This window comes from Pagrus major, chromosome 1 (genome assembly GCF_040436345.1).
Source record: "Pagrus major chromosome 1, Pma_NU_1.0".
Lineage (NCBI taxonomy): Eukaryota > Metazoa > Chordata > Actinopteri > Spariformes > Sparidae > Pagrus > Pagrus major.
This window is the reverse complement of record NC_133215.1, coordinates 1,124,431-1,149,084: the sequence shown is the minus strand read 5'-3', so window position 1 is coordinate 1,149,084 and position 24,654 is coordinate 1,124,431. Positions and strand designations below refer to the sequence as shown.

Below are 24,654 nucleotides of genomic sequence, written 5' to 3'. Positions count from 1 at the left end.
GATCGCGATTCAGAAGGGGACGATTTGCCCTCTGATGACGATCGCTCGTCAGAGACGAGTGACTGACGATGCTGCAGCTGCGCACACTGTCACACAAGCAACACACGCTGATCACTGCGAGAGTTTTCTTTTCTTTTTACAAGTTAGATTAGGAAATTTACTCCTATCAGATTCCTGTTCATTTACTCTGAGGATGAGAGGATGAAAAAAATCTATGAAAAAAATGAAATGAAATGAAAAAAATCTACTGTGTAAATATGTTCAGAATTCCGTTTTACTGAATTTTACCTGGTGACATACAAATTATATTAGTAAATTTACTCCAATCAAACTCCTGTTCCTTTATTTTGAGGATGAGATGACAATATAAATATTTTTTTTCTGTGTAAATATGTTCAAAAATCAGTTTTACTGAAAGTTACTTTCAGTCACCTGGTGACGTCACAATATGCAAATTAGATGATTAAATTTTCTCCCATCATAAAGTTTAGGTCATTATGAATATTTTTCTCATTTACACTATGGATTTATCTCTCACCATTTCCAAGCTACAGCCTTTTGAAATCTTAAAATCCAAACGGAATATTTTCCTAAATAAACTCTGGCGCCTAGAGGGTTAATGCTATGACACCTATTGTAGTATCCATTACTGATTCAATCAGGTCTTTAGAAATAATTAAATAATCAATTCTACTGTGTGACTTATGATTATGTGAGTAAAAGGTATATTCCCTCTTACTTAGAGTGTTGTGGTCACATCACAGCTGAGCCGGAGGAGATAAATACCAGGATTACTGCAGGGTTAACTGACCCGGGAGTCAATCCTGATGATATACATTCACATTGCACACAAAAGACAGATGTTAGTGGGTTTTTCAGCCAGTTTGAAAGAGGTATTAGTTTCCTCCAATCAGAGCTATGTTTGTTTGTCATGTGACTCTTCAACTGAACTTCAGAAGTCATTTTTACACAGTGAGGAATGCTGACTGACAGACCTTCTGTAACACTGACACCTGCTGCTGACTGGCAGCACTACAGCTCACACTGGGTTTCTGCTCTCACGTCATTGACGTGTCTGTATTTGTATTTGAAGGTATGAGGATGTGACGGCTGTCGGTCAGATGAACACAGACACCAGCAGCGTCTGTCAGTGTCTGCAGACGAAGGAAGAATGACTCTTTGACCTCATCTGGACTTTAACAGGTGAGAACTCTGACAGGTAACATGACACACCTTTGATGAAGAAACTCTGCTGTCATTTGTTATATTTTGTGGATACATGATGAACTTGTAGACGAGAGCAGTGATGAATCCTTTCAACACTGTTAATTACTGTTTTAATTATTAATGAATTAATTCACTAAGTATTCTCTGATATGTTACTTTTCGGCTGAAATGAATCTTTTTATGTTCATGTCACAAGAAAGAAACCACAACTTATCACTGTCGATAAAGTAAGAATGAAAAAAAATAGAAACAAATTTCAAGCCCTTGTCTGAGCATAGTAGCTGCTATTTATCAAGGATAACTTAAGTACCTAAGTGCTATGATTTAAGCGCTGAGGGTAAGAACATACAAGTGCAAACACGTTTATTTATTTATTTTTTTTTTTTTTGGGTGGGAGCGAGTCATGCTATGCAGGGTCGAGGTGAAGTCTGTACAATTAGGTCTTTTGCGGAAGATGGCAAGTGACTCTGCTGTTCTGATGTTTGTCGGGAGTTTGTTCCACCACTGAGGCGCCAGAACAGAGAAGAGTCGTGACTTCAATTTAATCAGCACCAGGAAACAAGTGAGATTTTAATCTGAGCTGACTCACTGCTCAGAGATGAGGGAGTGTCAGTACTGGTCTGACAGCCTGGAAACTTTTTCATCTTTGACTCAAAGACACAAGAAACATTTACAAAACATAAAATCAGACGTATACTGTCTGAGGTGTGAACTGGCCTTCACTGGCCCCAGGATTCAATTAACCCTCTGGACTCTATGCTGGCCATTTGTGTCCACCTCACTTCCTTTTTGTTGACCATTTTAGTTGTGTTAATGCATATGGAATGATATTTCCCAAGGGTCTGGATTTTTTTCTGATTTTTTAATTTTCAAAACCTGCTCTTTAAATATGTCAATATTATACTGTATATCTCCAATTGTACCTCATGGCTCTATCGTGGACACTTTTGGCCAATTGAAACCCATGAAAACTACATTTTTTAATTCCTTGTGATTTACAGTATTAAATCATATAATTTAGGTAAAATGGCTTTCATTCTAAACACAACACTTGAAAATTTTAGTTTTTAATGTTTTCTACCAGATTATGTCATTTGTCCATTTTTGGCCAAGGCAGCAATTTTAGGTAATATTCTTAGTTTCCACTAGGGGCGTATGATGGCTTACTGCACTCCAATGGAGCGAATGAATGACACAATTTTGACATAGGTGTGATCTGAAGGATGTCAGGTAATGATGTGTGTTTGTGCATGAGAAAAATTGTGCCTGTAAATATGTATTTGCAAGATAGAGTGACATAAATTACAGTGTGTCATACCTCCAAGTTTCAGTGAATTTCTCTTGGGACCGGCTATTGAGCTTTGAGTTTCCAAGGCAAACTTGGCTTTGATGCACAGGTTGAAAAACCTGTAGCTTTGATCTTTTCATAAAAGAATTCCACACACAACTACACAATAGCCCTTACATACTCAAATAGCTGCTCTCCAAAAAAAAAAAAGGATCACAGGTCATCTTGACCTCTGCCCTCGGGGGAAACAAAAACAAAGTCTGACACTGTTTATAAATCCGTCCTGGAGTTTATGCAGGTGCAGTCAGTACTAATGCTATAAGTGAGCCTAACAGCTCCCAGGTCATTCTTTCTCTGGCAAGATGGCGAGAAGGTCATATTCACTGACTGACGCACTTCACTATGTGATGGGCTCGGAGAGTGAAGATGGGGAGAAATGCTCTGCGCTTGAGGAGGAGACATCTTCTGCCCAAGATGAGGATGCGTCCTCTCCTGAAGATGAGGGGACACCTTCCTCAGAGGATGACAGCAACACCACGGATGATGAGAACCAGCCAGTGCCTGATTCCTCTTCCTCAGGGGAAGAGGACGATACAGACACAGCGGTGGAGGCCGAGCAGCTGATGGCAGAGACAGAGGAGCTGGCGGGTGCGTGGATGTCTCGTCATAGGAAAATTATGTGGTTTCCCACTCCTGAAGAGACCCTGCACTATAATCCAGTATCCACTGGTATCACCCCAGGGCCCACCCTGTATGCAGTTGCCCGCATCAGCAACCTGAGGTCTGCCTTTGACCTGTTTATAACAGAGGAGATCATTCAGCTGCTGTGCACCCACACAAACATGCATGGGAGGCGAAGGTTTGAGGATTGGAGGGATGTGGATGAAGTGGAGATGAGAGCCTACATTGGGATTCTGATTCTGGCTGGCGTCTACTGCTCAAGACATGAAGCAACACGTGGCATGTGGGATGCCAAGACAGGACGGGCCATGTTTCGTGCTACGATGCCCCTCTACCGCTACACTCGGCCATGTCCCCCACACTCAGCAGCTGCTGCTGCCATTGTTACCGGGATACAAGAGGGTGAATCAGAGTGTGACCCAGAGCCCGCCAACAAAAGTAGGAGAAGGTGTGAACTGTGCACCCAAAGAAGAAGAAGAACGGCAACCACTTGCTCCAACTGTGGAAAGTGTGTCCGCAAGGACCACTCTGCTGTGGTTTGCACATCCTGCTGCCCTTGAGCATGCGCACACACACACACACACACACACACACACACACACACAGAAACACACTGTTTAACGTTCTCTCTCTCTGACACACAAACACGCACATGCTGTTGTTGTTCTGTCGTTCTCTAAAAAAACAACAACAAAATGGGCATTTTTGGCCCCTCACATGCAACATTGGAGTTTTGTCTTTTTTGTCACTGCTAAAAAGTAATAATGCAAAAAAAATAATAATCTTTGTTACTGTTACTGACCTGCAATGATAGAGAAATATTGGGTTGCATCAATCATATGGTGAAAAAATGACAACTTTCCCCCTGGAAAGTTAGTGGTAATATATAAATATATAGTCTAACTGGTATTTAAAGGGTTAAAATTCTGGAATTGATTAAAATTTCATGATCAGGACTGATGCCAAATTAAAAAAATTAACCAGTGAAAGAAGCAAATATTCAGTATATAGTGTTTTGTAGAAGCAAACAGGAGGTGGCCATTTTTGGCCACGAACAAGCTAAGAGGGAGTTTTTTTGTTTTTCTGTCACTGCACAAAAAACTAATGAAGCACAAAAATCATTGATACTGCTTATTGTTAACACACATTAAGCTGCAATGATGGTTAAAGAATAAATCAGGTGGCATGTATTATTTGGTAAAAACAATGTGATTTTATGCTTTTCTCCCTTATAAATCATTAGCATTATGTGATCTAAGAGGCATTTAAAGGGTTAAAATTCGGAATTTGAATGAGATTTTGGTTTTCATGACCAGGACTGATGCAAATTTAAAAAATTAAGTCAGTAAAAGTGGATTTTTAAAAAAATATATATTAATTTTATAGCATTTTGGAAATGTAAACAGGAGGTGGACATTTTTGGCCACGAACAAGCTGAGAGGGAGTTTTTATGTTTTTCTGTCACTGCACAAAAAACTAATGAAGCATAAAAATCATTGATACTGCTTATTGTTGACACACATTAAGCTGCAATGATGGTTAAAGAATAAATCAGGTAGCATGTATTATTTGGTAAAAACAATGTGATTTTATGCTTTTCTCCCTTTATAAATCATTAGCATTATGTGATCTAACAGACATTTAAAGGGTTAAAATTCAGAATTTGAATGAGATTTTAGTTTTCATGACCAGGACTGATGCAAATTTAAAAAATCAAGTCAGTAAAAGTGGAATTTTCTTTATATATATATATTAATTTTATAGCATTTTGGAAATGTAAACAGTAGGTGGCCATTTTTGGCCACGAACAAGCTGAGAGGGAGTTTTATCTACTTTGCCTTCCCTGCACAAAAATAACAATGCATAATAATCAGTGTTGTTGTTAATCAGTTACATATCTCAGACTGTGTTATTGATAATACAAGAAAAACCGGTAGCACTGAGAAGATAGGCAGTGGTCATTTTTGTAGTAGTTTTCCAACAAGCGCATTGTTCAAACTAATTGGCATTTGAGGGGTTAAAAACTTTATGCAGTAAAAGCAGCAAAAAACACAAAAAATCTAAAAAAATTACAGACTCAATCTGTTGGTGGCCATTTTTGGCCACGAACAAGCTGAGAGGGTAGTGATTTTGAACAAGGCCAGAGGGTTAAGATCTTCTGTCAACGATTAAAATACAAAACGATTCTCACTGCATCTCAATGTATCGTCCTCAGCCAATACAAGCGGTCAGTTCAATCTAAATTCCCTTTTTATTCAGAAAGTCCTTTACAAATATAAAACGCTGCATTGTTTCGGTACCTGTATCAGTGTGACCCGCCTCAGTACATTAACATTAAACTGAACTGAAATGCATCTGCAATGCTTTACACGACTGCTGAAACCTACAAAAACATAGTTTTCACATAGCAGCTGTGAGACAGGACACCTACTGAATGTGTCAAACATCACAGACATGACCGCTGCACACACCTCTCTCAGAGGTGGATGGGAGAGTTGACAGCACCTTTGCTTCCCTCCACCACATCTGCCAACATATAACAGTAACATCAGCCTAATGTTTGCCCACAGTGCAATGCAATAGAGTGATGTTGCAATGTAATTAACAACTTTATCGTCCAGCCGAAGGTCAGACAATCAACAATCAACATTAGTAGGCTGTAATTTTGTTCAGGCTGCAAACTCCTGATAATGTTCTGTCACTGCATCGATGCAGAATCTCCCGGGTCTGAACTGCGATGCATCTTAGAATCGAGGATCTTCCACACGTCCAATACTGACTGTTTAGACTGGTTTCATGTTTCTAGCCTTAGATATTAAAATTGAGACAGGGCTCAACCTTAAGACTCCATTAAACTGGAATCCTCTGAAAGACTGAAGGACACAAAACAGCCAAAGTATATTAGTAGAGCCTTTAAAGAATCCAGCAGACAAAAGACAGAATGTCATTTCATTCATTTCTTAGATATTACAGTGAAGCCAGAAACTTCAAACTGTGAGACGCTTGAATTAAGTCTTTTAGTGAATTTGTTGTCATAAAGCTTCAGTAGTTTCCTCCAGTCAGAGCTCTGTATGTTTGTCATGTGACTCAGTGCCTTCAGAAAGTTTAAGCCTGTCGAATAAGTAAATTCAACATGTTATCCTCCATTTCTGACAGTGTAGTCGTGTCATGAAGGGATCCAGATATTAGAGACAGCTTTATTGTAAATGTGTGTCAGATATCTGCTGGTTGGTTTCAGTCCACCTCTCTGTCTCTTTGTTGATGCACTTTGTGTTTGTCACATGTTGTCATGAGTTTACAGACTGTTCTCTCTCCCTCATTCAATAATCAGCTGTTTTTCTTTCTCTTCTTCTTTTCGGGCTTCATTGTTCCTGCAGTTTGGACTCTGGATCTCTGTCAGTGTGTCTAACTGCTGTGAAATCTCTCCCATCAGAGCGCTGACTGACAGACCTTCTGTAACACTGACACCTGCTGCTGACTGGCAGCACTACAGCTCACACTGGGTTTCTGGGTTTCAGTGTCTGCAGACGAAGGAAGAATGACTCTTTGACCTCATCTGGACTTTAACAGGTGAGAACTCTGACAGGTAACATGACACACCTTTGATGAAGAAACTACAACATGAACTTGTGGATGAGAGCAGTGATGAACTGAGTGAACACTATTTTAAGTTCTGAATATTCATGAATTAACTCACTCGTTATTCTATGAAATGTGACTTTCTCAACAAAATGAGTCTTTTTGTGTTTTGTCCAATTTAATTTACTGATGTTAATCTGAGCTGACTTTACTGCTGAGAGATGAGGGAGTGTCAGGTCCTGCTGTGTGTTTTATCACTCTTATCACCACATCATCTCCCAACATGTAACAGTAACGTTAGCTCACAGTTTTATTCGAGAGAGCCGTGTTGTAATGTTGCTTTACAACTTTATTGTCCAGCCGAGGCCTGAAAATAAACATTATTAGACTATAAATGTGTTCAGGCTGCAAACTCACCATTATGTTCAGTCTTGGTGTCCACAGGGGCGTCATGTGACACAAGAGCACAGGGCGCTTCCCAGCTTTGAACACTCGACCAAAACAGTCTTCACCGTCGAACAACCACACAAACACTCACTGGCTGCACCTGATTGGACGAATGCCACTCGTGAGCCGTGTATATTTAAAACGGGACCAACATGGTGTCTCGTTTGTTACTGTCCTGTTGACGTAGCTCGCACACTGATCTGATACTAACAGGTGGAGTTAAAACACTGCAGACCTCTGATTGGTCAGTCCGTACAACCAGGGTCGTCTCGTCGTCTGATCTCTGACGTAGAATATTTTTTTATCAGCAGTCTTTTCTCAAACAAAGCTTGTTTCTGTGTTGTTATCATCAACATGTGCTCGCTGTGCGTAGGCAGAGTGTGGTCAGAAAAGAGAGAGTCAGAAAAGAGACGATGACTGCGAGCAGAGCAGAGAATAAAAAGGTTAGCAGTTTGTGTCTGTTGTCAGTGCAGGTCGCAGTGTGTCAGATAATAAATGCAGCAGCTTCTCAAGAGTTAAGACCGGTCTTCACTGATGTTTCCCAGCTGCTGGAAGCCTGGCTGGTTTTCCTTCAGGTGATAACACTGCCTGTCTTTAGCAGGAAGCCACGATGACTCCAGAGGACATTTTCAACACTCTGGAGGATCTAAAAGTCAAAGAATTCGAGGATTTCAAATGGTATCTGAAGCAGCCTGACATCCTGGAAGGCTACCAACCCATCAAAGAGTCCAAGCTGGAGAGTGCAGAAAGACGGGACACAGTGGATCTGATGGTGAACACCTTCACACTTGATGGAGCTCTGAAGGTGACCAAGAAGATTTTAGAGAAGATACAGAGGAATGACCTGGTGCAGAGTCTGTCAGCCAACAGCTCAGGACCAGAAGGTCAGTCACTTTTTTTAATTTTAATATCATTTTCAGAAGAAGAGAGTCGACGACACAATACTTGTAAAGGAACAGGCCTCTCAGTACAGAAGCTCATTGTTTTCAGCAAAGAGAAACAAAGAGGTCTGATTTCATAATTAGGAGAAAAGGTTGAAGCATCAATAATTGTTATTGGAGAGGATGGAGGTTTGATGGTTCACAGAAATAAACATTGTTTAACTGAGCAGAGATTCATTTTAATGGTGCAACAGAGCTCTGCCTAATTTAAAATCTGGATCAACTCATTTTAAACCTGGTTTTACTGAACTCAGATTAGATCTGATCTTAGATTAAATGAATCCTTGTTGGTGCAACCAGCCATAATCTCTCTCTTCACCTCTCTCTCAGTGTCAGTGAGTGTCAGTGATGTTGGAGAGACTTCAGAGAACAGAGGACCTTCTTCCTCTCAGAGTGAAGGTAAAGCTGCTGTATTCTCTGGTATGTATGGAAGCCCTGAAAGACAAAGTTTAGTTTTTAGTTCGGAAAAGTTAAAAGTTAGTAAGACTGACTGCATTATAACTGAGTGAAAGCAGAGACAGGAGTACTTGATGAGCTTTATTTGAAGCAGTATCAGAGTATCTGCAGCTCTGAAAGACATTGCATATAAAGCATTTAATTCAGTTTCTTCATAAAGACCCTAGAAGCTATTTAAAAGTCTTAAAATCCATCTACAAAGGTCTTGAATGTTTTTTCCTTGGGTACTGTAGACTGTAACATCAGTTTTTAGATTATTTTGTATGTGGTTGTGAGCTGTCAGGAGGATTTAAAACTATAGTGGGACTGTTGTGACAGTGGATTGAGCTGCAGGAGGCAGTTAACCATCAGATCTGCATCAAACTCCGTCTCTACTGCAGCTACAGCAGCCAGGAAGCTCATCAGCTCAAAATAGTGATTGAAATTTACATTTCAGTCTGTGTCGTATTATAAAGGTGCAAAACATCACAAAAATGTCGGAGTAGGAAAAGTTGGTGAATCGATAACAAGAAAATATGACGACTCAGTAAATACAGTATATGATAACTTACATTCAGAATGTGACTGAAACTCAAGCCTCAAGGGAAGAGATGAAAAACATCAGATCTGTGTGTAGTGATGAGGAGACTGTAACCTTCCTCACATTAATACATCAAACACAAATATTATATCATCGTCATGTTTTCACATGGTTTTCTATCGTTTGCATGCTCCTCTTCTCCAGTGGTTTATTGGCACCATAGAGGAGAATTTGTGGCCAACTCCTAATATTCTTATAGAAGTATGGTGTCATAGTTGCAGGTGGTCATTTGTAATTTCTGATTGGCTGCTATTCTTCAGAGGGCGGGTCTTACGTAGTATGAGCAGGCCGGAGGTCAGACAGCAGAGATGGAGTCGAGTGTAGAGGAAGAAGAGATCAGAGTGCAACTCTTTTCATGGAGGCCATGATGGACACTGAATAATAACCATTATTTCTGAAGCAGTTTTGTTAGCTTGTGCCTGTGTCTGTTTGTCAGACTGAATGAACTGAAACTGACTGTCAGCTCAGTGCATGGTTTTCAACTGAGAGGTGGGGTTTACCCGACCATGAAGTCAAAGTGGTTGATAACTGTGAGGACTGAGTGGAGTGACAGTGGAAAGCTAGCTGAGCTCATCTGTGGTTCAGATAAGGCCTGCATCCTTTTTGTTGAGTGGAGCCACCAGGCTCAGTTATGATAAAAACCAGTAGTGCCGGTCTTTATTGGGGGTGGTTTGAATGATATTGGTATTTAAACATCATCAAGTGATTCCTCAAAACAAGAAAGAGTAAAAGAAATTGAGAATGAACACTTCTGGACCTGCAAGAGAGTGTGAGTCTACATATCTATATAGACAGAAGGAGAATATTAAAGCTGATGCTACAGGACTTCTTTGTGACATTTCAACCAGAAGCTGGCAGCAACACCAACAGCTGCTCAGTGGTAACCAGTCCAGGGCTGTGGTTGTACTGACCAGCTCCCTGCCGGATAGATTTATATGTTGTTGGGGTACATGAGAGAATGATGTGATCAAATACTATTGTTAAGATAGCTTACTGTAACACAATTACAAATATACTGCTAGAATAGTTTCCATAGACATCTTGCTCCCACTGTAATTTCAAAATCCTGCATTTCAGTTGTTTTTTGTTTCTATTTGTCACTCAGATGAGATCGTTCCAGTACCAGAGCCACAACCCATCTCATATTACCAAGACATGCTTCAGTCAAACCTCAAGGATATGTTTAATTGTGCACAAGAGGGGTGGGCACAGAGGAAGGATGAGCAACCTCTGATTGATATCTACACAGAGCTGTACGTCACAGCTGGGGGTGACGTAAACCTCAACAAACAGCATGAGGTCATTCAGATGGAGGTGAAGCCAACAACAGAGGAATCAATTCAACCCAGTGACATGTTCAAACCCCCCTCTGGAAAAGAAAGATCCATAAGAACAGTTCTGACCAATGGAATCGCAGGAATTGGCAAAACATTTCTTGTCCAGAAGTTTGTGTTGGACTGGACTAACAAAGAAAACAATCAAGATGTGCATCTCATATTCCCCTTTACCTTCCGCCAGCTGAACTTAAGGAAGGGTGAAAAGTTAAGTCTGACCGAGCTGATCCATAAATGTATCAGAGAGACCAGAGACATCAAGGAAGAGGCTCTGAATCATATCTTTACAGCTCTGCAGTCATCAGGAAACACCAACTATGACAAGAGTAAATTCAAACTAGTGTTTGCTTTGGATGGACTGGATGAGAGCCGCCTCCAACTGAACTGCTCGACTGATGAAATCCAGGACACAGACTTTGATGTGACACAGTCCACCTCAGTGGATGTGCTGCTGTCAAACCTCATCAAGAGAAATCTGCTTCCCTCTGCTCGCCTCTGGATAACCACACGACCTGCAGCAGCCAATCAGATTCATTCGGATTTTGTTGACGTGGTGACAGAGGTCAGAGGGTTCACTGACCCACAGAAGGAGGAGTACTTCAGGAAGAGATTCAGAGATGAGGAGCAGGCCAGCAGAATCATCTCCCACATCAAGACATCACGAAGCCTCCACATCATGTGCCACATCCCAGTCTTCTGCTGGATCACTGCTACAGTTCTGGGTGATTTGTTGAAGACCAGAGAGGGAGGAGAGCTGCCCAAGACCCTGACTGAGATGTATGCAGAGTTCTTGAGGTTTCAGATTCATCAAACAAAGAAGAAATATGACCCAAAAAAGTATGACCAAAAAAAGTGCATTCGGTACATTAAGTCATTAGCAAAACTGGCTTTCCACCAGCTGGAAAAGGGCAACCTGATCTTCTATGAAACAGATCTGAAAGAGAGTGGCATTGATGTCAGAGGAGCCTCAGTGTTCTCGGGAGTGTTCACAGAGATCTTTAAAGAGGAACGTGGGAGGAAGAGTGATGAAGTCAAGATGTTTAGCTTCGTCCATCTCAGTGTTCAGGAGTTTTTGGCAGCTTTGTATGTAGAGATGTCACTCATTAACAAAAACAAGAATGTGATGTCTGAACCAGCGCCACCACCAACTTTTTTCGAACATGTGCGAAAGCTTTTCAGCAAACGATCAAGGACAGAGGTCCACAGGTTTGCTATTGACAATGCCTTACAGAGTCCAAATGGACACCTGGACTTGTTTCTCCGCTTCCTCCTGGGTCTTTCACTGCAGACCAATCAGACTCTCCCTGAAGGCCTCCTGAAAAAGGAAAGAAGCTCACAGACCAATCAGAAAACAGTTGAGTACATCAAGGAGAAGATCAGTGAGAATCTGTCTCCAGAGAGAAGCATCAATCTGTTCCACTGTCTGAATGAACTGAATGATGGTTCTCTAGTGAAGGAGATCCAACAGTACCTGAGATCAGGAAGTCTCTCCACAGATAAACTGTCTCCTGCTCAGTGGTCAGCTCTGGTCTTCATCTTACTGTCATCAGAAGAAGATCTGGACGTGTTTGACCTGAAGAAATACTCTGCTTCAGAGGAGGCTCTTCTGAGGCTGCTGCCAGTGGTCAAAGCCTCCAACAAAGCTCTGTAAGTGAACAGATCACTGATAGTTACCGTATGTAGTGTCAACACTTAATAGTCTTCTTGATTCTGATTTATTGATCAATTGAAAAACCTGCATTGTTTCATTAGTTTCATTGTACCTCTGCACATTAATGCAGCCATGAAAGAAAAAGAAAATCTGTTGTATTTTAGTTCTTTTAAAGGTGGATGAGTCAATCTGGAGAAGGATTTTTGATATTTGAACGAATAGCCAAACAAATTCACTGATGCACATTGCCGAGGCAAGGCTATAACAACTGGGCTAGCTTGCATAGAAGTGGATTTCGCTTTGACATAGCTGAAGCAAAAACAAATTATAAATAAAAAATATTGAAGCACACAGTCACGGCATCCTAAAGACAACAGAGTCAAAACGAAAACATTTTGCTGAGATTGTTCTTGCAAAACTAGAGTGACTGCAGGCTCAATATTTTGTATTTTTAAGGGTGTCATGATTTTACATCAATAACCGATCAGAATGAGCCTTCCAATTTCACAATCGGAATCAAAATGCAGTATCAACAAAATAGTCCGTTCAGTATTTCGTTTGAGATTGGGACAACACGACACTGTTTGTTTCGAGCCCTACAGCATGAGAGCTAACAGAGGTAACAGTTGACAGAGCTAAAAGCTTCCAGTGGAGCTAAACACACACAGCAGTACTGAGAGTTCAGAGGAACATTAAGTGGTAAACACTGAATTGCAGTTTAATGTGCAAACACAACACGTTTACACAAAATTAATGTACTGAAGGATTTTAGACAAGTACTGTTTGGAGGTAAAAGTACCTTGAGTTTGAAGTTACAGGCAATTTACATCAGTGTACATTTTATCAATCTGCTGACAGAGATGAAAGTAACCTGGTACAAGCAGTGACCAGGTGGTGGAGCAGTAGCTTCAGAACAAAGACCTCAAAGACTGAGACAAGTGAGAATGAGACAGACTTCTTCCCAAAATCTCTCTCTGTTACTAAATTCTGTGTCCTATGTTACTTTTTCTTAATTCTCTTTTAACAGTGTTTAGATAACTTCTTACTTTGTTTTAAACCTTTTTCTGTCTTTAAATTGATATAAGGTAAATACAATTATTTATTTCCTCAGCATTTTAATGGTGGTTTTATTATGCCACTATAAACTAACAACTATAGATGACAATAAGGTAAAGAAACCTTTTGATCAGTGTCTCATTTTCTCCAGTACATACTTGCAATATCTTGGCAAACCCAAAGATAAGATGAATGTCCATAGACAAGTAATTTAATCTGACACAAAACACAAACACGACATGGACAGCGAGTTGAACGTGAGGATATAATCACTGAAATTGATAGAAGTAGAACTTTTCACAACTGTGTAATGAAAAACATTAAACATGTCTAAACATCTATTGATCACCCGAGACGCTCGATTGTACGACTCATCAACACAATAACAGTTTCTACAGAAATGTGATGTATTTTGTATTGTGGATGACAGAAACAGTATCACTAACTCTTTTTCAGGCTGAGTGGCTGTAATCTGTCAGAAAGAAGCTGTGAAGCTCTGTCCTCAATTCTCAGCTCCCAGTCCTCTAGTCTGAGAGAGCTGGACCTGAATAACAACAACCTGCAGGATTCAGGAGTGAAGCCGCTGTCTGTTGGACTGAAGAGTCCACACTGTAAACTGGAGACTCTCAGGTCAGGATTAAAAAAGACCTGTACAGAGTGAACCATAACTGTTCCTTTATGTTGTCATTGGTCTCCTGTCATTTTACCAGTTTTCTTTTCAGACACTGCTCTGTAAACAGATTGTATCAAAATACAATTGCAAGTTAAATCAAACAGACAGAAAAGTCTTCACATGTCCTCTACATTTCTTCTTCAGGCTGAGTGGCTGTAATCTGTCAGAGGGAAGCTGTGAAGCTCTGTCCTCAGCTCTCAGCTCCCAGTCCTCTAGTCTGAGACATCTGGACCTGAATAACAACGACCTGCAGGATTCAGGAGTGAAGCCGCTGTCTGTTGGACTGAAGAGTCCACACTGTAAACTGGAGACTCTCAGGTCAGGATTAAAAAAGACATGTACAGAGTGAACCATAACTGTTCCTTTATGTTGTCATTGGTCTCCTGTCATTTTACCAGTTTTCTTTTCAGACACTGCTCTGTAAACAGATTGTATCAAAATACAATTGCAAGTTAAATCAAACAGACAGAAAAGTCTTCACATGTCCTCTACATTTCTTCTTCAGGCTGAGTGGCTGTAATCTGTCAGAGGGAAGCTGTGAAGCGCTGTCCTCAGTTCTCAGCTCCCAGTCCTCTAGTCTGAGAGAGCTGGACCTGAATAACAACGACCTGCAGGATTCAGGAGTGGAGCTGCTGTCTGTTGGACTGAAGAGTCCACACTGTAAACTGGAGACTCTCAGGTCTGACTTCAGTTTCTATGAAATGATCACTCAAATGTTGCTTGGCATCTGGTTAAAATGTGCTTAAGATACTGTATATCAAACATTGTAGGAGTTTTGGACATTGTGTATTATTCGTAAAAGGTATACAATGCCCTTCGGAGGTTAAATAATTTATGTTAATGTACAGTAAAGTTATATTCATCAATCACCATGTCAGCTCTAATCCGTTTTGTTTTTTTCATCAATTGATTAATTGAATTGTTGTATCTTACAGCCCTGTTTTGGTGTTGGGTTTTTGTTTTTTTTCCACAACTTTACTGTTGGATTCAGTCTTGCTGCTCTCATCAGCACAGAGCTTTTCCAGTGCAGCTGGCTGTATTTTCAATATTTTTCTGATGTCACATCACGTCTGCTATCAATTTTATTTATAAAGCCCAAAATCATGTTCACATTGCTTCAGTGGGCTTTATAATCTGTACCGTGAGCGACTTCCTCTGTCTTTTGACCCTCGACTGTGAAGCAAACTTCCCATATTTAAAAAAACCTTTTAACCGGGAAAAAAACCTCAGGAAGAGGAGGATCCTTCTCCCAGGACCAACAGACAGGAAGTTGATGTTGCGTGTACAGAACAACAAAATCACAGTTCACAGATTTAATTCACAGAATGTCTGTCTCTATACATTCATAAATATACATTGTCCTGTGTGTGTGTGTGTGTGTGTGTGTGTGTGTGTGTGTGTGTGTCCAGGCTGTCAGGCTGTCTGATCACAGAGGAAGGCTGTACTTCTCTGGCCTCAGCTCTGAGATCCAACCCCTCCCATCTGAGAGAGCTGGACCTGAGCTACAATCATCCAGGAGACTCAGGAGTGAAGCTGCTGTCGGCTGGACTCGAGGATCCAGACTGGAGACTGGACACTCTCAGGTATGAACAGACAACAAGAGCTCACACACTGTTTCTCTGTCACACTGACAAGCTGAGGACTGTTGGTTCACAGTCTGAACCAGCAGCACTGCTGATATCAGTGAAGACGGTACCAGGCCCGACACACTGGCTATGTGAGCAGCGTGTGTGGCAAAATGGTGTGAATCGTGCTCATCACTTGCTTGTCAAGTGAGGCTGCAGCGGAGCAATATGGCCACATTAATAAGGATAGAAAACTCTCAGTAATACACATCAATGATAGAAGTCTCTATGCAAACTTCACACACCAAGGAATACTTAAGACAATTTACACATCCATTCAACGTCATTGCAATATCGGAAAAATGGATCAATACAGAGAAAGGTGTGGACTTTGAACTGGAGGGCTATGAATTCATGCATGTAGTTCGAAAAAACAAAGGTGGGGGAGGAGTAGCTTTCTATGTGGACAACAATTTGAACTTCAGGGTGTCGGAAAACATGTCTATGAATGTTAATAATGTACTGGAGTGCATAAGGATAGAAATATATATGGACAACACAAAAGTGCACTTCTGTATATATGGGACACCAGGGTCCAATATTGAATTGTTCAAAGACTGGATGGAAGAAATATTTATAAAGAAAAGTCATAAAAAGAGTTTCATCTGTAGGGACTTTAACATTGATCTCCTTAACCCTAATAATCACAAAATGACAAACGATTTTATCAATACAATAATACAGCATGAATTTATATCCAACAATCACCAGACCCACCAGAATAACTTCCCACTGTGCCACTCTTAGTGATAATATTTTTACAAATGATATTTCAAATAAAACAATTAGTGGAATATTACTTAGTGACATCAGTGACCATCTTCCTGTCATCAGTCAGACAAAGAAAAGACAGTGTACATAAGAGTGAAATCAGAAGAATCACTAAATATATTTAAGAAGGATTTGTTGGCACAGAACTGGGATATTGTATATAATGATGGCGATGTGAATAGGGCATATGATTCATTTTTGAAACATTTAAAGAGTTATATGACAACAATTGTCCTGTAAGATCAATCAAGAAGAAATCAAAGTATAAGGATCATCCATGGATTACAAAGGGAATACAAAATGCCTGTAAAAAGAAAAACACACTTTACAAAGAATTCATGAGACAGAGAACTAAGGAGGCAGAAATTAAATATAAAACATATAAAATAAGCTAATTAACATTATAAGGATCAGCAGAAGAGATTATCATGGTAAACTACTGAATGAACTATGGAACATACTAAATAAGGTGATAAAGAACAGACCATGACAGGACAGTTATCCGAAATATTTTTATGTGATGATGAAGTGTATGGGCTGTTCTCCTCCAAAGGTGTCGGCGTGTAGTATGTTGATAAAAAATTCTGCGGAGGCAAGGCTGGGTGGATATGATAGAGCAATCTTTATTGAAACAGATCTCAAGCCAGCGTCCGAACCAGAGTGTGGCCACTCCCTGGTATTCTCAAATCTCGGCAAAGTGATGCCCAAAATGCTTTGTCCTCTGCTCTATCAGAAATCCTCTCGGACCCTCAGTCTTAGGAGATCAACCAAAATCACCCCCGTTCTCTGGTGTGCAGGTCCTTTTTAGAGTTCATTTGCTCAGGCCCGCCTGTTTCTGTAATTGTTTACTTTTGGGGAACTGATGGCCCCTCTATCCTGTTGGAAAAGGATGGGTCTGCATAACATCTCTCTCTCAAGGGAATATGTGTACGTGGAGGTGTGTGTGTGACTATGTTGATGTTAGTCTCTCTATCCTTAGATAGAAATGTATACATTGAACTTCTGAACTAGTCAGTCCTCTTCCTTTAGCTATTCTCTGACGCACACTACAGGACTAATGTGTTGTTATCCTGGACATGAGACCTCTATGTTGTCCCCTTCCCACATATACTTAAAGGGAAGCATCTGGTCATGTCCCATCCTGTCCTGTCACTCAGAGCTCAGGAGGTATAAGAAACACTCAGACACTACAATGACAAAGAAAATTATAACATGACTGATGTTGTCAAACAATTCAATGAATTCTTTGTTAATGTGGGACCTGATGTAGCGGACAAAGTTCCTGATCAAGTAACTCCTGATGGATGGAAGGACAATTTTATTGATAGGAACCTAAGTTCAATGTTTATTACAGCAGTACATTATGATAAATAATTTACACAATGCTTTTTCCTGAATATTGTCGTCACGTTTGGTGCAGGAAGAAACGGTGAAAACGGCTTCGCTTGCAGGCAGAAAGTGCTTGCAAGCAAAAAACTTGACACTCCCCTTCCTATTGTCAGAAAAATGCACCATATCAACCAATCAAAAAATGGCATTTTGTTGCTAAGGAAGAGGAAGTGACGGTGGCGAAAGAGAGACAGAGATACAGAGGAGCTAGCAGGTTTATAGCAATAGCAAGTTTTGAGATTTGAGAGATTTGTGACTTGTAGCATGTTTTGAGTGTATATTTAGTGTGTAGTGTGTTTAGTGTGTAGTGTAATGTAGTGTGTTTAGTGTGTAGTGAAGTCGTTTTTTTGTTTTGTGTGTCAAAACAATGAGGCGACTACTGAATGTGGAGGAGGCAGAGCAGCTCTTCTTTGAGCTGGAAGGAGCTGGGGGAGACGCAGAGCCTGAGGCAATGCCTGCATTTTAATGTAAAGAGTTGTATATAACTTTGTAAATTTCAAAAACTTATGTACAAATTTAGCAAACAACAATTTATATTACCATTCTAAATTTTAAAAACTGTTCGTTAAACATGTTTGTTTTTTTAACAGTAAAAAATCAAACTTTTCCTACTTGGATTTTATGTTTCTTGTGTGATTTTAGGTCCAGTGTGTTAATACAGTATGTCGAAATGAAAAAATAACTGTAAAGTCACACATGTGAGATTGTGCTGAAAAAAAAATGACACCAAAAAAGGCAAGGTAAACAGTTTTAAGGTGAAATATAAAGGTAAAATCAAAAATAGTAAAAAATAGCCAATTTGGCTGATGGTACAAATTTGTTTTGCTCTGGTAATGATTTACAGCAATTAATGCTTAATGTCACCACAGAATTGGATGAACTAAAATTAAGGTTTAATGAAAATAAATTATTAATAAACTAAAAATAATGCATTTTGGTAGCTGGAAGAATAATATACAGATAAAAGTTTTATTGTGTTGTGATTGAAAGGGTAAATGAAATTAAATTTCTTGGGGTGACAATAGATGAAAAAATTAACTGGAAATCCCACATCAAGCTCGTACAACAAAAAGTCTCAGAGACCACTGCAGTTTTAAACAGAGCAAGACATCACACTTTATACTGTTCACTAGTCCTTCCACATCTCACCTACTGTGCTGAGATCTGGGGCAGTAACTACAGAAGCAGGTTACACTCACTGGTCATACTTCAGAAGAAAGCAACACAATACATTCATAAAGCTGGATATTGGGATCACACTAACTCACTATTCCTACAGTCAAAACTACTAAAAGTCAAAGACCAAGTGGCATTTCAAACGGCACAAGTAATATTTAGGGCAACACATCATCTATTATTGGAAAAACTTCAAAAACTATTCACAGAAAGGGAAGGGGGTTATAATTTAAGGGGAAAATATAATTTCAAAACTTTGAGGGTGTGCACCACAATGAGAAGTTGTTGTGTTTGTGTTGCTGGAGTAAGACTATGGATCAGTATGAATGTGGAGTTAAAAGAATGCACGACCATAAAACAGTTCAAAAAGAAATATAAGGAAAAGATGTTTATGCGCTAAAGGAGTGAGGAAGGTGTTTAAATATCACCAGCTGTTCACTGTTTATTCATCCACTTCATTTGTTACAGATTTTTATGTTGTCTCTGTTTATACAGTGTGTGTGTGTGTGTGTGTGTGTGTGTGTGTGTGTGTGTGTGTGTGTGTGTGTGTGTGTGCATGTGTGTGTGTGTGTGTGTGTGTGTGTGTCTGTGTGTGTGTGTCGGAGTACGCACATGATGCACATTGATATGGGTATTTAATGTAGGAGTAAATAAATAGGCCATTACATGTCATTATATGTATCATGACTACTATAATTATGTCTAATAATTGGGATGATGAATGGGAACAGAGGAATCATGTTTTTGTTTTGTTTTGTTTTTTCTTTTCTCTTGCTTTTCTTTCATTCCTTCACTTGTCTTTGACTGGTGCATGTCTTTTCATTTTGTCTGATAATGTTTTTCTCTTTTTTTTATTTACATGTTCGAAATAAACTAAACTAAAAAAGAAAAAAAAAAGACTAACATCACACCACCATCTGCTGCTGATCATTTAATGACGACTACGATACAGAATTTATGACAAATATAGTTCAGCGATAAATAACCAGAATACAAACTTCAAAGTTCATTATTACTTGTTCCTCGTCAGCAGATTGACTTTTCTCAGTTGTCATGAAATTGTAGATATCTAATTTATTTTGGCTCAAAAGTTTATTCTTGGTTTGAGAAACATTTCTTGTTGGATATTTTCTCCATGTCAGTCACATTCTGTCGCTGTATTACATGTCAGCTGTCTGGTAGAAACTCTTTTTATTCAATCATCTTATTACTGATTTCTCATCATGTTTCTAACTGAAACTTGCAGTTGAGGCATATTGTGTATGATGAAGTGAATGCATGCGACTAAAGCTGAGCAGAGAGCAGAAGTTTCTAATCATCTTGTACATTGTGTTCACAGCTTTCTGTTAAGACGACAGTTTCAGCCACAACATGTCAAATACTCAATAACATTAAAACAAGCTGCCTGCAGTTAATAACTGATGTTTGACACAAACTGAGCGAGAGAAAGAACAAAAGATCTGTTTCTTAAACTAGTCTGACTGATTTCCAGTTGAAAACAGTTTCATCTGTACAGAGTCCGTCAGTCTGAACTGAACAGAACATCTGTAACCACTGACGTCAACAACAACTAAATATGTCAGCAGACAAGAATGAAGCGTCACAGTTTCCTGAAACATGAATGAAGCTGTATAAAGTTTTATATTTGTGTCTTCTCCTCTGGTCTGTTGACTCTGTCTGCTGTATTTAAAGCAGCTGAGAGGAGCTCACCTGCTGACTCAGCGTTCGTCCTGTTCATTTCTTCAGCCTCTCGTCCACATCATGTTTTTTTGTTTTTTTAAGACCATTATTTTTCTGAGACTGAACCCATTAGTGCCTGCTACTGAGTTTTGTATTTCCTTTGGAAGTGTTGACTGGACTCACAAATCTGAAGAGTTTTTAAATCGGTCTCACTTCTTGGCTGAAACGTGAGTTTTTCTGATCAAAGGATAATAAGTCATTATCAGTCATACAGCAGGTGAACACATTCACTTGAGGAGCCACTCTTTATCATTTATAATGACTTAACGTTCAGAAATTAACATTCCAACCTGCTGATCTACAATGTACATGAGGTAATGAGAAGATGTGGATGTGACTGAAACTTTCATCGAGCTGCTCGACAGTGAAAGAGGAGACAGTGCAGACAATAGTGTTACGCCCCAGCCTAGAGCGCAACATGAAAACGGGTCCCCAATCTTCCCCGAGTCCCAAACAGCCACTCACAAGTTTTTATATACAATAGAATAGTTTATTTACAATAACTTAATGGATCAACAACTATAAATATAACTAAGGAAGCAACTTCGGGGTGGACCAAGGCCAAAACAATAACCAAAACACCTCTATCTGGGAAAATAAATCTCTTAGCTCAAAAACCAAAATCACAATAAACTTACCTCCCTCACTAACGAAAAAAACAGGAGAAAACACGTTCAAATGAAAGGGCAGTCCACCCTTACTATTTAAACAAACAAAAGAAAAGCTTGTCGATCTCCACCCAAGGCTTTTACAAATGGACATGTGGCTGGTTGGAAGAGGAGGAGGATGAGGAAGTGCTGTCGCTCTTTGACAGCCGCCATCTTGGCTCCTTATATATTGGGTGCCATCAGCTGCAGCCAATCACGGGTTAGGATCGGATCTCTCTCCACCAATCACCTCTTGGCGATGGCACACTCCTATTTGCATATAAAATCAAAAACACACACAGACAGCAAAACACACAGCAAACGACACAAACTATGACCACAGTCATAACAATAGTAATGATGAGGAATTCTGGGAAATTGACCATTTATCAGTGAAGACAGCTGGATAATGTTGCTGAACTGACAATTGTGAAACATGGAATCAAAGAGATAATGTCTTTAGTGGAAGAAGGTTCATTCTGACTTTGTTTCTTCCTCCAGGGTGGAACATGGTGGAGAGCAGAGGCTGAAACCTGGTGTGAGGAAGTGTAAGTGTGTGTTCACTTTGACTGATGAAAACAAGGCAGCACATGTTAAAGTAGTTTAAATCTAAAGCTTGTGTATCTGCATTCAACTGTCAGTTTGAAAGAAGATCCAAAAAGATGAGTCATTGTGAAGTTTTGATCTAATTAACAGTCAGTCTGTTAATAAAGCAACAAATAAACCATCAGCTGTGTTAGATGATAAACTGCTGCTGTATTGTGTCTTGTTCTCTCCATCAGATGTCTGTGAACTCACAGTGGACACAAACACAGTGAACACAAAGCTCAAACTGTCTGACAACAACAGGAAGGTGACACGTGTGAGAGAGAAGCAGCCATATCCTGATCATCCAGAGAGGTTTGAGTGGCCTCAGCTGCTGTGTAGAAATGGTCTGACTGGTCGCTGTTACTGGGAGGTCGAGTGGAGAGGAAGGGTTGATATATCAGTGAGTTACAGAGGAATCGGGAGGAGAGGAGACAGAGATGACTGTGTGTTTGGACAGAATAATCAGTCCTGGAGTCTGGACTGCTCTGATGATGATGGTCGTTACTCTGTCTGTCACAATAAGAGAAGAACAGACCTCTCCTCCTCCTCCTTCTTCTCCTCCTCCTCCTCCTCCTCCTCCTCCTCTGTCTCTAACAGAGTAGCAGTGTATGTGGACTGTCCTGCTGGCACTCTGTCCTTCTACAGAGTCTCCTCTGACTCACTGATCCACCTCCACACCTTCAACACCACATTCACTCAACCTCTTTATCCTGGGTTCTGGTTTGGGTTTGGTTCCTCAGTGTCTCTGTAGGAGGGACACACACTCACACACACACAGACAGGCACACACACGGACACACACACTCACACACAGACACACACACACACACACACAGACACACGAACACACACACACACACACGGGGACACACACACACACACGGGGACACACACACACACACACACACACACACTCTCTCTCTGTAAATCACAGGAACAGAAGTGGGTTAGTTGTGTTGTCTCTTCTTGGTCAATGTGCTGCACATCAGTGGTTTTAAATCTCTTTAAATATGTTTTGAACGTTGAGATTTCAGTTTTCTGAACTTTGTGATCTGATTGTTTTCTCACAACAATCAGCCTGTATATACAATAAAATCAGGCTCCACACACACATGCATATAGATCATCATAATTATGATCTTTGTTCAGACAGCTTTTATTTAGTTGATTTGTGGTTCATCATTGAAGTTTCTCATTTGTCTTCTTTGAGTTATTATCTGTAAATATGTGTATATGAGTGGATAGAGCTGCTGCTACGTGCAGACGGACCTCCATTACAAAATCTCCCTGTAGAGTCGAAGAGCCAAAGACTTTCTGTCAACACTTCATTATCTCACATCATCTGTCAGAATAAACATTTGACTTTCTCATTCACGTGTCTCTCCTGATTGAAATAACGTCTTTTCACATCACTTTACATTACAGACATCACAGCAGACGAGCTGCATGGAGACATCTGATGTTTAAATCATCTCCAGCTGCTTCAGTTGTTCAGCAGAACGCTGCAACTCTGTTTTACTGTGAAGCTCCAGAAATGTTCTGTGGACTACGACACTTCACCTGACTTTATATCATCAGGAGGAGATGATGGCTGAGCCTGACTTTATATCATCAGGAGGAGATGATGGCTGAGCCTGACTTTATATCGTTTCTCCTTTCAGATTAAAAACAACAATTCTGTTTTACTGTGAAGCTCCAGAAATGTTAAGTGGACTACGACACTTCACCTGACTTTATATCATCAGGAGGAGACGATGAATTCATTTTGCTCTCTGTGGAAACAAAACATGGTCACATTAAATTGTATGTTTATTTTCATGCCTCTGAGCTGGAGATAGTCGTAGCCAGAGGCATCATGTTTGAGGGTTTTCCATCCGTCCGTCCGTTCTTGTGAACACAATATCTCAAAAACACCTCGAGGGAGTTTCTACAGATTTGGCAGAAGCGTCCACTTGGACTCAAAGATGAACTGATCAGAATTTGGTGCTCAATGGTCACTGTGAACTCACAACGTTTATTTATATGATAATTAGGACAACAAGGAAAAAATGATGAAGTTATAACATTTTATATCCAAAGGGTCAAAGGTCAACATCACTGTGACATCATAATATTCTGCAGTTCAGGAACAGCAACCTGATTGGTGCTCGGAGTCAAACAACAGCGAGACGGTGTTTGTTCGTTTTGATCTTCTGTTTGTATGATTCACAGATTTTGTACCATATTTGAGTTGTAAACTAGTAATACAAACAAAACTAACTAAATATCTGCAGTAATAACTGAATAATGAAATCAGGAAATTTAAACATGTTGAACGTGTTCATCACTTTTTAGTGTCCCCTGGAAACTTGTGTTGTTCTGGAACTCATTTGTGTTCTCTGTTGTTTTGTCTGTTGGCATTTTGACAAATTCTCAGGTTGTGAATCGTAACATCAGTGGTGACAGCGTCCTCTTCATGTCCAGCTGCTGTCCAGCTGCCGTCCAGATGAGAGAGATCCAGATGTTACTCTGCTTCCCTTTAACAAGACCATAGAGTCCACAGGTGCTCCAGCTGTTCTGTGAGGCTGTACTCCTCGTAAAGAAAACTAAACTGTTGGAAACATAAACCAAATTATTAGACGACTCTTAACGCAGGGTGCTGCTAGAAAACCAAAGCTAACACAGAACATGAATGTCTGAAGCAAACTGGAAATCCATCCAAGGGTTGTGGAGACAACTCCACAACCTCCGTCAGCTGTGTGACTTTCTACATGACAATAGTTTATATGAGAATTTCCAATCAGGTTTGAGAGTGCATCATAGCAC

The 24,654-nt window shown here is 40.0% G+C and overlaps 2 protein-coding genes across 2 annotated transcripts in view; one reads left to right on the top strand and one right to left on the bottom strand.

The window, feature by feature from the left end:
* LOC141006168 (NACHT, LRR and PYD domains-containing protein 3-like) overlaps positions 1 to 24,654 on the bottom strand; it is a 467,008-nt gene that overhangs the window by 213,239 nt on the left and 229,115 nt on the right. The window lies entirely within an intron of this gene.
* Positions 1,102 to 22,834, top strand: LOC141008534 (NACHT, LRR and PYD domains-containing protein 3-like). Its single transcript, XM_073480984.1, has 11 exons — positions 1,102 to 1,203; positions 6,630 to 6,766; positions 7,821 to 8,106; positions 8,494 to 8,562; positions 10,305 to 12,180; positions 13,697 to 13,870; positions 14,058 to 14,231; positions 14,419 to 14,592; positions 15,323 to 15,496; positions 21,763 to 21,809; positions 22,044 to 22,834. Exons 3-11 carry the CDS (start codon positions 7,833 to 7,835, stop codon positions 22,598 to 22,600), a joined length of 3,519 nt encoding a protein of 1,172 aa, XP_073337085.1. The 5' UTR covers positions 1,102 to 1,203; positions 6,630 to 6,766; positions 7,821 to 7,832; the 3' UTR covers positions 22,601 to 22,834.

Coding starts and splice junctions, on each gene's coding strand:
- LOC141008534 (XM_073480984.1), top strand. CDS start 7,833: ATGACTCCAGAGGACATTTTCAACACTCTGGAGGATCTAAAAGTCAAA. Junction 13,871..14,057: donor TGTAAACTGGAGACTCTCAG/GTCAGGATTAAA, acceptor TTTCTTCTTCAG/GCTGAGTGGCTGTAATCTGT. Junction 14,593..15,322: donor TGTAAACTGGAGACTCTCAG/GTCTGACTTCAG, acceptor GTGTGTGTCCAG/GCTGTCAGGCTGTCTGATCA.